Source organism: Gekko japonicus, unplaced genomic scaffold, assembly GCF_001447785.1.
Source record: "Gekko japonicus isolate JY-2015 unplaced genomic scaffold, Gekko_japonicus_V1.1 scaffold174, whole genome shotgun sequence".
In the NCBI taxonomy this organism is placed as follows: domain Eukaryota; kingdom Metazoa; phylum Chordata; class Lepidosauria; order Squamata; family Gekkonidae; genus Gekko; species Gekko japonicus.
In genome coordinates this window covers 855,584-872,417 of record NW_015177013.1, presented here as the reverse complement: position 1 = coordinate 872,417, position 16,834 = coordinate 855,584, and the positions used below count along the sequence as shown (strand labels likewise).

Genomic DNA, 16,834 nt, shown 5'->3' with positions numbered 1-16,834 from the left:
TGCTGAAGCAGTATCTATTTATTTACTTGCAATTTCTTGCTTTCAAACTGCTAGGTTGGCAGGAGCTGGGGCCAGAGACAGGAGCTCACTCTGTCATGCAGCACTCGGATCTTGAACTGCCCAGTTACCGACCTTCCAGTCTGCAGCTCAGCGTATTAACCTCTGAGCCACTACGGCTTACCCAAAAACTCATACTGCTTGTGAGGGCGATCTGGCTGCGACATCTGCCACCCCATTGATCGCCAGGGTTGATTCGGCTGATCTGGCTGGCTAGGCGGGTGTTCCCTACCTCCCTCACCGCTCCATGTGCGTCCCTCCCGAAGCTGCGCGCTCAGTGGAAGAGGACGACCATCCCAGATAGGAGTGTACCGTTCTTCGGTCAAGGGTGTACGATAGCTGCGCTCCCCTGCTAGAACCTCCAAACTCATACTGAAATTATGTTTTTGTACTTGTTAAGGTGTTACTGGTCTCCTGTGAATTAAGAGCAATTTCTTTTCTTTTTTTAAAAAATTATTCAACATTTTATAAACAATACATATAATACATTCTACTAAGTTTACACATTATCATTACAAGTCAACAAACACCAAATCTATTGGAACGAAGCAATACCAGATGTTATGTCTTATACATTTTACACAATTATACTAAAATTAAAGATTTTAAGTTATTCGGAACCACTTCAAGTCGTTTCAAATACTCTTAACACAATGGACCAAACTTCAACAAGATCCAAACAGGATTGATGGGATTCATATTGATTTACTTGATAAGTAATCTTGTCCATTATACACATTTCCCATAATTTTTGGTGCCACAAAGCAAGTGTTGGTACATTTGGACATTTCCAGGTTGTGGCTATTGATTTTTGTTCCTTGATCTTATTTTTTTTTAATTTAAACCATTTGTTCCCTGCCTTTCTCCCCAGTGGGGACCCAAAGTAGCTCACATAATTCTCTCCTCCATTTTATCCTTTAAAAAGTCCTTATCCAGTGAGGTAGGTTGGGCTGAGTGTGACTGGCCCAAGGTCACCCAGTGAGCTTCTGTGGCACAAATGGGGATTTGAACCTGGGTCTCTCAGATACTAGTCCAGCACTCTTAACCACTACACCACTCTGGCTATATTTGTGCGTGTTCTAACACTTATCAGTTAATTTCACTTGATGCAAAATATGGAGGAATCTGAGGCAGGTGGGAAGCAGAAGGAGGCAGTGGGCTGTTGTAATCTGCCTGGCAGATTCAAAATAAGACCACCACATAAAGAAGATGCTCTCTATTTTGTTTTGTCAGGTGCGTTAAGTGTTACATTCATTTGCAGATATTTACACTGAATTGAATTTATGCAGTTGATAAACTGGGCTCTGGTTCACAAAAGCCTTGTGCTACAAAAGTACGTTACAGTGCCATCCTAAGCAGAGTTGCCCCTTTCTAAGCCCATGGGTTTCAAAAGGTGCAGTTCTGCTTGGGACAGCATTGCTAGTTTTTGAAGTTCCATGAGACTTTACTTTTTGTTGGTACTGTCTTTGACTCTTTGGTCTGTGAAATGTACACTAGTGTGAATTAGTGTGATATTTATTTGAGGACACGGCTTTAAAAGTATTCAGGAAGAAAAATACTGCAGTACAGCCCTACAGCCCCCCCCCCCCAGTCTTCTACTGAAATAAACCTGAAAAAATAATCTCTGTGGAGAAGTTTCCTGAAATTTTCTGTGTCTTTTTCAGGGTGTTCACAGGTCTAGTTCCCCAGAAGAGAAACTAATAGTTTACATTTAATGGCATAAGAAGTTTTGTTCATTAGTATATGAGGCATTGTTGCTTCTTGGCAGTTCCAAATAATAGGTCTCACAAAATTATGAATTCAGAATTTGAAATTGAACCTGTACTGTTAAGACTTTTTTGCATGTTAGATAATGTATAAAAAAATTAGACACTGGCCATGTTTGAGTTCAGATTTAGTTTCTGACCAATTTGTTCTCCCTTTATAGGTTCTACTGGCCGGGAAACGCAGAGGGGAGGTATGTTTTACAGCCCAAAGCCTGAAATTAAAAGAGCAATGGAACTGGCGGACATTGCTTTGGGAAAAGATAAAACCGAGCGACTTGATTTGGCTGTATGTGACAAACCTTCAGAAAGTGAGGAGGAAGAGGAAGATGAGATGGAGGTGATTTGTTTTTGTTTGTTTGTTCGCTTTCAGAAGAGATTAGAAAAGTGAGGCTTTTTCAGCCATGCTTGGGCAGATTTTCATATGAGTTCAGGTTTGCCTTTCTTCTAACATCTTCAGATAAAAGTGTTTAGGAATCCACAAAACTCACAACTAGTGTTCCCTCTAAGCTGAGTTAGTGTGAGCTAGCTCACAATTTTTTAGCCTCCGGCTCGCACATTTTTGTCTTAGCTCAGGAAGGATGACTCCAAAGCAAACTGATTTATGCAGCAGCCAAATCGCTCGCTCACAACTTTAATTCTAGTGGCTCACAAAGTAGAATTTTTGCTCACAAGACTCCGCAGCTTAGAGGGAACATTAACTACAGACTGTTTATGAGCTGGTCTCCCTTGGTCTTGGTAAGAAAAGCTTGGAAGAGAATCTTTTGCATTGAGAGCCCCCCCCCCTTTTTAAACTTAGCTCAAGGCTGGGCAGTTGCAAAAGTTTGTTTCATTTGCTAGAAGGTTGGAATATGATATCATCTCAGAAGTGATTTTTTATTTTCAAAAAAATTGGAAAACATTTGTCTGCTTAAAAAAAAGTAGTAGCTTCCCTCCAGCCCCCATTTTGCAATCAAGTTTTGAAAAGAAAGTTAAACATTATAAACATGACCAGAGTGATTTAGACCAATTAATATTTACTGGCTTACGTAGCTTTTCTGAGGACAGTTGTAGGTCACTGCTAGATGGCAGTATTTCACAGAGGCTGCTGCTTTATTTGTTCATGTTGCTTTTTCTGTTACTGTATCCTGAGCAGGACATGTATGCAGAATCATGGAATCTGTCTGCACATATTCAGTTTCATTTTTGTGTGAAGGCATTCGTCTTCACTTCTTTAAAAAAATGGTTGTTCTTAACACCTCCTTATTACTGTCAAAAGTATTTTGTGGTTGAGGAGAATGAAAAATTCCAGTGCTTGGCATATTGCCCACCTGCCACTGTGTTAAGAAACCCCTATCGTGTCTGTATACAATTCAGAGAACCCGGTCTCTGTTTGTTTTGTCAAGCGTGCTGTGTTGGGCTCTGTACAGATTTTCAGTGTTCGCTTGCTGTTAGCCTTTTCAGTGACCAGGTTGCTTTTCAAACATAGATAACTTTCTGTTTTGCTGAACCTCTCTCTCTCTCTCTCGTTAGCAGGTGAGTGATGAGGGTGAAGATTTTGACACAGCAGGGGAAGGGAGAAGAACTAAAAGGCCAGCTGGAAAGCAGCAACATGCTGGAAAAGCCAAAAGGAGGAGAGTGATCATGGAGTCAGATAGTGACAATGAAGGTTCAGACATGGAGTTTAAGCCAGAAGAAGTCAGCAGCGATGAAGTCAGCATCGGAGGGGGTGACAGTGAGGCTGAATCTCAGGCTGATCCAAAAAAGAAAGCAGAAAATTCTGTTAAAGCCCATAATAAACATACCCAGGAAAAGATAAGCAAACCTCCTCAAAAGGAAACCTTTAAAAATGACCTTCCTCTAGCCCCCAAAAGAGACAGTCTTTCTTTTGAGATCAAGAATAAGCTAACATCTTTTGCAGCTCCTGAATGCTTTGAGTTTCATCCAAGCCTCAATGGAGGAGGAGGAAGGGGGGATGATACCAACCCAACTGTATGGGAACATGATAAACTTGATTGGCTCCAAGATGATAAAAAAAAAGATATCCGTAGGAGAAAGAAAAATGATCCAGATTATGATCCGGGTACACTGTTTGTGCCAGAAGACTATCTAAAAAACTGTACTCCAGGAATGCGGAAGTGGTGGGAGATGAAGAGTCAGAATTTTGACTGTGTGATATTCTACAAAGTTGGAAAGTTTTATGAGTTGTATCACATGGATGCTGTTGTTGGGGTTAAAGAGCTGGGACTGGTGTTCATGAAGGGCACTTGGGCTCATTCAGGCTTCCCAGAAATAGCTTTTGACAGATTTTCCAATGTCTTAGTCCAGAAAGGTTATAAAGTTATCCGTGTTGAGCAGATGGAGACGCCGGAAATGATGGAAGCACGTTGCAAATCTTTAGTTCATCCGACAAAATTTGACAGGGTTGTGCGAAGAGAAATATGCAGGATCATTACCAAAGGGACGCAAACCTACAGTATTCTGGAAGGTGACTTTTCGGAGGACCAAAACAAATACCTTCTGTGTGTAAAAGAAAAAGTTGTTGATTCTGCTGGTCTCCATCGTATTTACGGGGTGTGTTTTGTTGATACAACAGTCGGCAAGTTCTATGTGGGTCAGTTCCTGGATGATCGCCATTGCTCAAGGTTTAGAACTCTCTTGGCTCATTATACTCCTGTGCAGATCCTGTTTGAGAGAGGAAACCCCTCTGCAGAAACACAAAAGATATTCAAGGGCTTACTGTCTTCTACTGTGCAAGAAGGCTTGGCTCCTGGTTCTCAGTTCTGGAATGCAGCCAAAACATTAAAAACTCTGGTTGAGGAAGGCTACTTTGAGGGCCAGGAAAATGCCAGTGGTAGACTTGTTCTGCCTCCAGTAATCAGATCCATGACTGCGGAAAGTGACTCACTTGGACTTACTCCAGCGGAAGACCGCGAGTTAGTTCTGTGTGCTCTTGGTAGCTGTGTCTTCTACCTTAAGAAATGTGTTATTGACCAGGAGCTATTATCAATGGCAAACTTTGAAGAATATGTTCCTGTGGATGTTCACACTTCAAAAACAACTGAATCAAGTAGTTTCTTTGCCAAAACTAGTCAGAGGATGGTGCTGGATGGGGTGACTCTAACAAACCTGGAAATACTGCAGAATGCAACCACTGGTTCACTAGAAGGTTCACTGCTGGAAAAGCTTGATATGTGTTGTACTCCATTTGGGAGGAGACTCTTGAAACAGTGGCTCTGTGCACCATTGTGCAATCCTGCTGCGATCAATGACCGCCTGGATGCAGTTGAAGACCTCCTGGCTGAGGCTGCCAAAATGTCTGAAATCCGTGATCTTCTGAAAAAATTGCCAGACCTTGAAAAACTCTTGGGCAAGATCCACAGTATTGGATCATCACTTAATATCCAGAATCATCCAAACAACAGGGCAATTTTGTATGAAGAGATGAGGTATAGTAAGAAGAAGATTGTAGACTTTTTGTCCACATTAGAAGGATTTAAAATAATCCTTGAGATTATCTCCATTTTGGAAGATATTGGTGATGGTTTTACATCCAAAACACTTAAGCAAATAGTGACAGTTAAATCTAAAAATCCAACAGGCTGTTTCCCAGATTTGAAAGCAGAGCTTGAAAGATGGGATACTTCTTTTGACCATAATGTTGCACGCAGGACCGGTGTGATTAATCCGAAAGCTGGGTTTGATTCTGATTATGACAAAGCACTAGAGGATATAAAGGATGTTGAGGAGCGCCTCCGTCAGTATATGGAAAAACAGCGCAAACGGCTTGGGTGCAAAGCCATGATGTATTGGGGAGCAGGCAAGAATCGCTACCAAATGGAGATTGCAGAAAGTGCATTGCCTAATAACTTGCCTGATGAATATGTGTTGAGGTCTAGCAGAAAAGGCTACAAACGTTATTGGACCAAAGACATAGAGAAGATGCTGACCGAGATAGTCAGTGCTGAAGAACGGAGGGATGCAGCACAGAAGGATTGCATGAAAAGATTATTTTATAACTTTGATAAAAACAGCAAAGACTGGCGAATGGCAGTAGAATGCATTGCAGTTCTAGGTATGGAGTCTTCGGCGTGCACTAATATAGATCTTCTGTGGGTTACCTTTAATTTAATCTTTCATTTACATGTTTAAATGCAGTATATTGGGGCTGGCCAATGCATGGGCCACAGTCCAGATGTGATCCACAAAGCAATTGTATTTGAATTTTGTAGTCTCAGTGAAGGAGTTGGATCTATTCATTTCCCCCCCACTTAATCTATCTTAGCTTCCTTTCTTACTGCAGCCCCCATCCCACATGGCTTGTCCATGCAGGTCCACTAATCCCCACCTTAACTTTTTAGGTAGTCTGTTCCTTTCTTACCAGTGGAAAAACTGATTGGATCCAAAGCAAGGTGGTGTTAAAAAGTTTGTCCACAGCTTCAATTGTTATGAAAGGAAATTGGTTTTCAGAAATTATATGATATCTTTCTTGAGGAGGAGAAGGGAGTTGTAGAAGGTAAAAAAAAAATCACTATCACCAGTCCTTGTGTGTATATGCCCTATTAACTCTCTGGAAGCAGGAAGTGATCCTTCTCTAGCTACAGGCATCAAGCACTTAACTCAGGCTTGGATTACATGTTAAGGAGAGTGAGGTGAGGTAGAGGTGGTAGAGTTCTGTGGCTGTAGAATGGACTTGTTGTACTGTATACCATAGGTGATTTCCAGCTTTAAATGTTCCTTTGCTTTGCTTATGAGGGTTCTTAGCGTAGTAGAACATTCCAAACAAGTTCATTCTGCCACCTCTCTGCTGTCTCATGTTACTGCATGTGTGAACCAGGCCTCAGTGTGGCAGTTGTTGATCTGCTGAAAGGTAAAAATTGCCCTGGAAAGTACCCTGCCCTGCCAACCAGGGAAGGGGGGAGGAAAGGAGGGGGCTTGCTGTGGCTTCTGCCCAGCTCATGCCTGCCTGTATTCTGCTCCCCCAAGGGCCACCGGCTTTCAGTGGTAGGGGCTGCTGCTCGCTTCACACCCATCTATAGAGGGATAGCAGTATTAGTCTATCTTGGCAAAAACAACAGGGATGGTGACTTTAAAAATAGTGTGTGTATTGTGATATAAGCTTGCATGGGCCTCATCAGATGTCTGAGCCTGCTTAGGAAAAGGCAGGGGATAAATATTTCAGATACAGTAAGTGACTAAGTAGGTAGGCATATATATATAGAACAAGAAGGCTTGTTTCTATCTGAAAGCATGTTAACCGCTATCTCAGTTCCTGAATGTGTTGGCAGAAAAGTGGAGCATATGTAGGAAAATACTATAACTTAGAGTCTTGTAGCACCTCAGAGACCAGCAAGATTTTGGCGTTATCAGCTTTCTGGAGTCAAAGCTCCAGTCTTCATATACCTGATGGAGGAAGCTTTGGCTCTCAAAAGCTTGGACCCTGAAAATCTTGTTGCTCTCTGGAGTGCTACTGGACTCGAATCTAGCTCTTCTACTACAGACTACAGACCAACACAAGTACCCTTTGAAACAAGTACTCTAAATCTCTCTTGCAGTGTTGGAATGTTTGAAACAAAAATGTTTTCAAAAAGATACTACTCTCTCTCTCTCATTAGATTGTAGACACTGACACCTACCCACGTAGGTGATGCATTTTGTACTCGGGCTTATGAAAGCGTATGCCCTGGTAAATTTGTTAAAATTCATGATTCCCCCCCCCCAAACAGTATTAGCATGCAGCATTTATACAGTAGAACGTAATAGTTGATCTGAGCTTGTTTTTGATCAATACTTGTACAGATATTCAGTAACTATAGTTGGACGTAATTCAGTACAAAAGTTCAATACAACTTTTGAATTGTTCTTCGTGCTTGGAAGACAGAATTATGCTGAAAGCTTTGTAATTCATTGGTTTAAAGTAACTGGTATTTTAGCTATCTGCTAGTCATCACAGTAAGGAAGCTGGAAGGCTAACTCATTGGAATTTTCTTTTGCTTTTATAGATGTCTTACTATGCCTGGCACAGTACAGTCAGGGATGTGATGGACCATTGTGCCGACCAGTATTTCTGCTACCAGAAAAGAACACGCCACCCTTTCTGGAGCTCAGATCTTCACGCCACCCATGTATTACAAAAACTTTGTTTGGGGATGACTTCATCCCTAATGATATACTGATTGGTGTGGAGGGTGAAAAGTCAGATTCCTGGACTGATGCTCGCTGTGTTCTGGTGACTGGCCCAAACATGGGAGGCAAGTCGACACTTATGAGACAGGTGATTGCAGAGCAGTGCTTCTTGGACTACAGTTCAATATTTTAATCCAAAAAAGATTTCCCTTACTTGCTGTCACATCATGAAAGAAAAAAAACATCAATTCTTTTCGCAAAGGGGAACAATATTCCCAGTGAGGGCACCATTTGAATTGCCCCTTTCAAATTCTATTACTAGAATAAGGATGGACAGTACATTTTACACAGAATCCTGTGGTTCTCCATACCAGCCCCCTTTCCAACATCCAGAAAGTAGCAGAGAATGTAAACCGTATGTGTATGGCATGGCATTACCTGGAAGAAAGGCAGAATACAAAAATGTAATAGCGTACACCGTGCCAAAAATGTCATATGGAAAAAAACCCCAGCTGTTTGTTAAAATCCAGATTGTCTGAGCAAATGAGCCATTTGCTGCAAGAGCACTTTTGGTTACAGCTCTGATTTTTTTTTTTTAAACACTTCTTGGTTTATACAGAATATTGGCTTGCTTGTAACCAAATGCCAGCAGATTGTACATGGTTTTCCCAAAGTACATTGATCCTATTAGCAATCCCTTTTGACCCCTACCCATGGGAAGATGATTCTTGAAGTCATGGGGCCCACGTGGACAAGAAGGAATGCAGTGTGGGGGGGCCTGTGGTGAGGAGCCAGAAGGGTATAAAGTTGGTCTCTCTTTTGCTGCTGAGTTCAGAAAGACTGAGAGCCAGATAAATTTAGCAACTTCTCTAAATGAAGTAGTAAAACAGTTTAAATGCTTTTCTGTGTTTGTTCTCTAAAACTGAAAACAAAGAGAACTTTTCTTTTTAAAAAGCCTTCTGTTTTCTTTTGCATCTCTGCAACAGTATCTCTGGAAATTTGTATGGTAAATTTTCCTGTATTAACATCCATCAGTGCTTCATTGTGTTTGACTAGGTCAGTATTGAATGCAAAACTAGGATAGAATGTCCCACTCCTAACATCTAGCACTTCTTTGTAGGGATGGCAGGGTTTCTTCTGGTTTTCATCCCAGCAGTAAGGAATGAGCAGCCAATGACAATTTGTAGCTGTGAGGGTGTCTACTTGTACTGGCTGGCCGAAATACAGACCACTTCAATTTTACTGGAACTGTATTTGGTGAGGCGATGGAAGATATGCTTCTGTCCTTGTTTTGGATCTATGATACTGACTTTGTTGCTTTACAGGCTGGACTCCTGGTGATAATGGCCCAGTTGGGATTCTTTGTACCCGCTGAGTCTTGTAGGCTTACTCCCGTTGATCGAGTGTTCACAAGACTCGGTGCTTCAGACAGAATTCTGTCAGGTGAGTTTTTAAATCCTAGAGCAGAGCAAGTAGCAGGAGCAGCCTTGCTGTTAAAATTTATATATGTTGGTCATGATTATTAGATGTTGTTGTGTTTTTTCCAGTTGAATCTGAGTTTTTAAGTGATCCTGTCCTTCAACAATGCCAATCATTCCAGAGGATGAGACTTTTAAGTTAAGGTACCAGCTAGGGTTGCCAAGTAGTATTCACCTCCGGAGCGGGGGACTCCCGAGTAGATCCCGAAGCGTGCGCGTGCCGCATGCACGTCACTAGGAAGTGACGTTATGACGCCGGGAACTCTATGGTTTCCCCTTGGATGGTCGTGGCCCCGCCCCCAGCGTCCCCGGCGTCATAACGTCACTTCCTAGTGACGTGCACACCAGGGGTGGGGTCCCCCCCGGGGCCTGATTCCGCGGCGGCGGAAATTGGGCCTCCAAAGCGGGGGTTTACCCACTCCCCGCCCCCACTTGGCAGCCCTAGTACCAGCATTTTAGAGTTTGGGATTTGGTCATACCAAAGGGACATTGAAACATACAGCTGGAAGGAATCCCAAGGGTTATCCAGTCCAGCTTTCCTGCACAATGCAGGAAATTCACAACTACTCCCCCCACTCCTCCAGTGACCCCTGGGCCAATCTGGCCTGGAGGAAAATTCCTTCCTGACCTGAAAGTGGTGATCAACATCTCTCTGGGCATGTAAGAAAGGTCCACGAAAGCCAAGGACTGGCTCATCCCTTCCTGCCCTCCCTCTCATGATCTGCCTAAATTCACAGAATCAGCATTGCTGTCAGATGGCCATCTATCCTCTGCTTAAAAAAGGAGGAGAGCCCACCATCTCCTGAGGAAGTCTATTTCACCAAGGAACTTCTCTGTCAGGAAGTTCTTCCTAATATGTATTAGCTGGATATTCTTTTGATTTAATTTCTATCGTTTCTGATCTGACCTTCTGGGGCAACAGAAAACCACTTCTCTCCATCCTCTATGTGACAGCCTTTCAAATATGTGAAGATGGCTAGCACATCACCTCTCAGTCATCTTCTCTCCAGGCTAAATATACCCAGCTTCATCAACCTTTCCTCATAGGACTTGATGTCCTCACCATCTTCGCTGTCTTCCTTTGCACGTCAAATACAGATTTATAATAGTAGCAAAGTGTAGTGTTATTATTTTAAATGCTTGGATGCTGTCTATCTTTTAATGTAGTCAGGCTTTAATGTCGTTAGAAAATGGAAACATTTTTCTTTATTAGGAGTTGCAGGTTTCAAGGACCAGTGTGGTGACTGGGGCACTGTGCTTGGATATGGTAAACACTGGGGTCCACACATAGTTGTCGAACTTACTGCATGGCCTTAGGAGCATTACTGTCTCTCAGCCTAACTTACCTCAAGGGGTTCTTAGATTAAAGAACTGTTCTGAGGTCCTGGGGAAACAGGCGGGATGCAAATTCAGTAAACAAAGGGTATCAATATTCACAGGGCATTCACATTTGCAACAAGTGCTGTAAATTGGTGGTATGGGGAGGCTCTGTCTATCTTTTAATGTAGTCAGGCTTTAATGTCGTTAGAAAATGGAAACATTTTTCTTTATTAGGAGTTGCAGGTTTCAAGGACCAGTGTGGTGACTGGGGCACTGTGCTTGGATATGGTAAACACTGGGGTCCACACACAGTTGTCGAACTTACTGCATGGCCTTAGGAGCATTACTGTCTCTCAGCCTAACTTACCTCAAGGGGTTCTTAGATTAAAGAACTGTTCTGAGGTCCTGGGGAATCCTGAGGCGAGATGCAAGTTCAGTAAACAAAGGGTATTAATTTTCACAGGACATTCACAATTGCAACGTGCTGTAAATTGGTGGTATGGGGAGGCTCTGGGTGTTTTGTTGTAAAAGACTAGCCCTGTTCACATTACAGAGAAAATATGTTAAGCTTGCATGCATATGCATATACCTGTTTGTAAGAAAGAGCCAATGCACGTTCACTTTATAAATAAAACGGAGGACCAGTACTTGTCTGTGGTGTTTTAATCACACACTTAATTGTACATGTGTTGAAGTGTTTGTACTGTGCTTGTTAAGAACCTACAGTCACCTGCTTCTAAAGCACTTCTAGTTTTTCTTCCTCAAACTAGATTTCCATTTACCTTAGCTCAGTTGAGAAACCAGTTCACACCAGTTTGGAAGATCATGGATAACCCCCCTTTTCCTGTTTAATACTTGCCATCCAGATCAGATGTGAAGGCCTCTATATAGCAAATGTTAATATGTCACAAGGTTATGGTGAGGAGGAATAATTCCAAGTCATTTGTCTAATTTTCTACAAATCCCCAGGTTATCTTTGGAATAATTTTTGTCATAATTTAACACTGTTGTGTGTTCTTCTTTCCAGGGGAGAGTACCTTTTTTGTGGAGCTGAGTGAGACTTCCAGTATTCTGCAGCATGCAACAGAGCATTCCTTTGTTCTGATGGATGAACTAGGTATTCAAGTTGGTTATGTGAGAAACACAAAATCACTGTGGCTTAAATAACTAGAGCTAATATACTGGCATTCTCATGTTAGTCGCTGATGCTGATCTGAGCTCTGATTTAAACAATGACAGACCCGTGTACTGTTGCGTGCACCTGGTTTTTCTCACTTAAATCAGGGCCTCAGCTGCTACATTTGCCTTATTAGCATATAATCATATCACCTGCTTGGGGTATAAACTCTTGGCATGTTTTCTAGTGCATTTATAGCACCACAATTTAAACAAGGTACCGAATATGTGCACCACTACACCTCATGTGTCACATTTTATTAATTGGACGTTAAGTTTCTAGATCTGGGAAAGTGGCTGAATGCACTACTTTCTTATTGAATTCAGTCCCATGAGACTTCGCTAATAAAAAAAGACTCCTGATTATCCATTTGAGAGCTTATTCATTTGGTGTAGTTACATATGTTCCTAGCGGTTATCCCCCTCCCAGCCCCATAGTATTTTGCCTAGTTCAGTGTTCCCCAATTAAGCTAAGCTGATCTGTTAATAAAGCAAACTTCTGTCTTCTGTATGCGAGTCAGGTGTCTCTTCTCCCTCCTTTTGTCATTCTTCCAAACAAAATGCCCCTAATACTTGTAAGCTGTTGTAGAGACAGTTTTTCCAGTCCTGCGTCCTTTGGTTGCCTGCTTTCTGGTATGTGTGGGTATTATGGCATTCTCAAGTCCTCTCCCTCCTTGAGAATGTCTCTCATTTTTGGAATGTAGTACATGTCTTTGTTAGTGAGTCTACAACATGAGTCTTTCTTGTAGAGTAAAATTCCCAATAGCCTGTTTTCCTTGGTGGATTACGGGCTTCTAGTTATACATTATTAATCAAGATAGGAAGGGGGTTAGACTCTGAATGCTTCCTCCCCACTCCTTGGATATTTTTTCAGTTTTGTCAAGGAAGAGATGTCAACACATGTAGGAGAATAAGGTGATAGACTGTACTGCTTCCATATGTGGGAGAAGAAATCTATTTTTAAAAAGGACCCCATATTAATAATTCTGCATAGGTAGAAAACTAGTACCACTATGCAAATCTTTCACCCTAATGTGCTGATTTTGTTTTTACATGGAGGAACTGCAGTCAGCAGTAGCAAGTCCATTGTGTGTGTGTGTATAGATCAGGTTTACCGACCCATGTTGTATCTGGTGCAGATTAAGGAATATCACTGTTCGCATAGTTTTTCATCCATTAAAAGTGTGTGCTATAGTAATCCTATCAAACCTAAACTGAATCCTGAATTTTTACTCAGTGGTCTTTGCACTTGTAAGCTTTAAATAAAGGGCTGGGAGGGAGATTGTCAAATGACAAGAAGGGTTGAATTATCTGCTCCTGTCTTCCTGGAGTTTACCCAGTTTCCTCCCAATTTTTTTCAGGCAGAGGTACAGCTACTTTTGATGGAACAGCTATTGCTAGTGCAGTTGTCAAAGAGCTTTCAGAGAATATCAAATGCCGTACAATGTTTTCAACTCACTACCATTCGTTAGTAGAGGATTACTTCCATAGTCCTTCTGTGCAGCTGGGTCACATGGTACGTAATTTTTTCCACTTCTTACACAGAGAGATGTTGTCCGATGTTCACTGTTTTAGAATTCTGTCTGACCTGCAAAATGATTGTCAAGTACAGCTTCTTCAGGCTTAAAAAGAACCCATCTTGCAAATAGTTCAATTTTTTAAAAGATTGTCAGAGCAGCTTCTTTGTAACTGTTCAGAAGGCAAGTCTTCTGTCATAGACACTTGCACAAAGCACTGAACTCCAGTGGATATCTTGTTCTTTTCAGGCATGTATGGTGGAGAATGAAACTGATGATCCTAGCCAGGAAACAATCACATTCCTGTACAAATTCATTAAGGGGGCCTGTCCGAAAAGCTATGGCTTTAATGCTGCAAGGCTTGCTGACATTCCCGAAGAAATTATTCAAAAGGGTCACAAAAAGGCAAGAGACTTTGAGAAATCAGTTCTCTCACTGAAACTGTTCAGGTAAGTATGTTACTTTTTCAGTTTAGAGAAAATCCCTTGGTACATTTGTCATATCTCTCCCTTATATATAATTGAGTAAGACGCAGCGTAAGACAAAATGCGCTCCGTCAGCTATTGGCTGGCCAGCTGCCACTCAAGGCTACTGCCATGCCATTGGCTGGGAGGTGGGAGCCGAACGCTCCATCTGAATGGCTCGGCGGTGGCAGCGGTGATGAGCCGCTCGCCACCCTTCTTCCTTCCTTTCTCTCTCTCCCTCTCTCTGTTTCCCCCCTCTTTCTTTCTCTCCTTCTTTCCTCCCTTTTTCCCTTCCTTCCATTCACTCTCTCTCAATCTCTCTTTCTACCCTTCTTCCTTCCTCCCTCCCTCCCTCCCCAAATAACTATCATAACCCCCCCACTCTGACTCTGTCTCTCTCTCTCTACCTCCTCTTCTCCCTTCCACCTGCCCTTCCTTCCTATCTAGGGCTCGTTGTCTAACGCCACAACGGGCTTTGCTTACTAGTCTTTCTTAATTCTGTAGTCAAGAAATAACTTGGCATGGCTTGCTGTGAACACCAAGAGTGGGGTGTAGTGGAATAGGCTGTTTAGTGGCTAGTGGCATCCACACCCTGCAGGACCTAGTACAGTTCTGCAGGGCCTCAAGGGGTGTTAAACCTAAGTCTCCATTGAGCCTGGCATCAACCTTCTCTCCCCTCTCCATCTATGGAGAAGGATGTAAACAAGGGGTGTTAAACCTACAGCTCGTGGGCATCCAGCCTGGGAGTGGGGCTCCCCCCCCCCTGAGCTTGAGCTGCCTCTGAGTGCAAGAAGCAGAGGGTAGGGCTGCCAAACTTCCCAGCTTGCTCAGCCTCTGAATGCTTTCCTCTCTGCCTCCCAGCCTCTGTTGTCGTCCTCACAGGTAGGGGCCCTGGGGCCTCCTTCTGATGTGATCCTTGTGCTGCTTCTCGTTTTTTTTAATTGCCTTGCCGAATCCTACTATCCCTCCACCTTTCCATTTTAGGCAGGCATCTTTTAAAGGTGTGGGGGAAGGTTTGAGACCAACCATAGTTAAGAGAGTTCTACAAATTCAAGGAACTCCAGTTTTGCAGAGAAATATTGATTTTAACACACACACCCTCCTAATCTGGAGCTCCAATGGAATATCTGTGCTACCTGGTATTACATTTGATCACACACATGGCCTGGCCCAATGAAGTCCCATTTATGTCAGATCCGGCCCTCATGAGTTCACAACCCCATTGTAAACTGTTTAAGCACCACCAGAAATTGGAATCTAAGCTATCCATTATTTTAATTGTTCTTAACTTTTAACTTACTTTAATTATGTATATCGAAATTTTGTTAACCGCCCTGAGCCCCTATGGAGGGGGGAAAGGTGGTCTACAAGTCCAGTGAATGAATAAATAAAAATAGTGGCTTGGTACCACATTTCATGCCGCTGCTAGTAATAATAATGATGGTAAATTTTTATGGCAAAGTAATTTTACTGTTAGTATCATTACACTTCCCTGTTGCTCACAAAATTATCTATGGGTGTCATTCCAGGAACCTTTGCCTGATTGCTGAAGGAGCTCCACCTGCTGTAGATGATCTGCATAAACTAGTGACTCTGCTGTACGAGTGAGAGACCCCTTAGAGTTTATAGGCAGTATGCACACAACGTAATGATCTAATAAACTTTATTTTTTAAAAATGACCATTTTCCATTGTCTTTCCTAGGAAATTAAACCCTTTTAATTCTTACCTACCCTCTACATAATGGTTATTGATACTCCACAATATATTAAGTCTAGATGTTATGGTACATGCATACACTTTCAGGCTGTTGATTACCCACTGTCACCAATACACATAAATGGAAAAAAAGCTATGAAACTGTATAGGGCTGTCTATATACTTTGTGTCATCATCATTAGAGCAGGAAATTGTAATTTTCAGCAGTTCATAGGAGTAATAATGTCCAGACTGTTCAATAAAACTGTGAACAGAAATACAGGATTGTTTTAAGGAGACTTTCTTACAGTGTACTTTAAAACATGTAAAACCTCCATTTTTAGAACTCAGGGGAATTCTGTTTTATAGTGCGTTATCTCTAAGAAGTCTCATTAAAACATTTGTTTAAGGTGATCTGCGTAAAGATTATGAGGGAAGGGATGGAAAAGGGGATATTCTAACTGCAAAGGATACCAGAAAAATTGCTGGATATAATTTAAGATTAGTGTTCTCTTTCATAGAAAGAACGTACATACTGGGACATGAGTACAATTACAGCAAGTCTAGGTGTGCTAACAAAACAGGACACATTCAAGTACAATAAGATTTGCTTGAAATTAAAAACTACATGAGATTAAAGCGTTAAAATCATCTCAATCTGAATAAATGTTAAAAAAATCAAAATAAATGCAGAAGTGCTAGCTCACATTTTTACCATATTACAAAAAGCAATTGGTACCCATGTCCATAAAGGCAGCAACAAAGAATGCTGCTCGTCTACAGAATACTACTGCAAATGGGGACTGCGTTTCAATCCTACTTGTAGAAACACCAGCCTTGTGGAAGTTGGTATCTGTACACAGATGCAGCTTATTTTCTTCACATCTGTCCCTTCAAAGTCTGCTTAGCCAGTAATGCTGAAACGCCCAGTTCTGTTATCCTGAGTCAACATATTGCCACTTTCTTTTTGGTAGGTTGAGCTCCATAGTGTCACCACTTTACAAATCCATTCTAAGTCTTTCTGCAGAAATGGGCAGGTATAAACTTCCTCAAAAAATTTAAACAGTTATGATAGAATGGCAGGACCTTCTTTTTTCAAATTTATTCAGTTGTGCTGCAGTGTATTAGATTCTATAGGAGGAGCAGAGTCATATAGTGTATCTGTATCGTGTGTCGGTTCTCCAGCTAGCGTACAGGGATTGGACAGTGTTCCAGCACCACAGTCACAGAAAAACCTGGAAAAGAGAAAATCCTTGA

General features: G+C 41.9%; 2 protein-coding genes across 3 annotated transcripts in view; one reads left to right on the top strand and one right to left on the bottom strand.

Annotated features, from left to right (window-relative positions):
• MSH6 (mutS homolog 6) overlaps positions 1-15,554 on the top strand; it is a 21,810-nt gene extending 6,256 nt beyond the window's left edge. The window contains exons 3-10 of one of the 2 annotated variants that reach the window (XM_015427680.1): positions 1,985-2,160; positions 3,336-5,874; positions 7,802-8,073; positions 9,251-9,368; positions 11,751-11,840; positions 13,261-13,415; positions 13,666-13,865; positions 15,410-15,554. In XM_015427680.1, coding sequence (XP_015283166.1) covers positions 1,985-2,160; positions 3,336-5,874; positions 7,802-8,073; positions 9,251-9,368; positions 11,751-11,840; positions 13,261-13,415; positions 13,666-13,865; positions 15,410-15,488 — 3,629 coding nt within the window. In that variant the 3' untranslated portion in view covers positions 15,489-15,554. Of the gene's footprint in view, positions 1-1,984; positions 2,161-3,332; positions 5,875-7,801; positions 8,074-9,250; positions 9,369-11,750; positions 11,841-13,260; positions 13,416-13,665; positions 13,866-15,409 lie in introns of both variants that reach the window. The other variant, XM_015427679.1, reaches the window with a different exon arrangement.
• Positions 15,527-16,834, bottom strand: part of FBXO11 (F-box protein 11) — an 84,244-nt gene continuing 82,936 nt past the window's right edge. Inside the window, exon 22 of the mRNA XM_015427681.1 lies at positions 15,527-16,812. Coding sequence (XP_015283167.1) covers positions 16,683-16,812 — 130 coding nt within the window. The 3' untranslated portion in view covers positions 15,527-16,682. The remainder of the gene's footprint in view (positions 16,813-16,834) is intronic.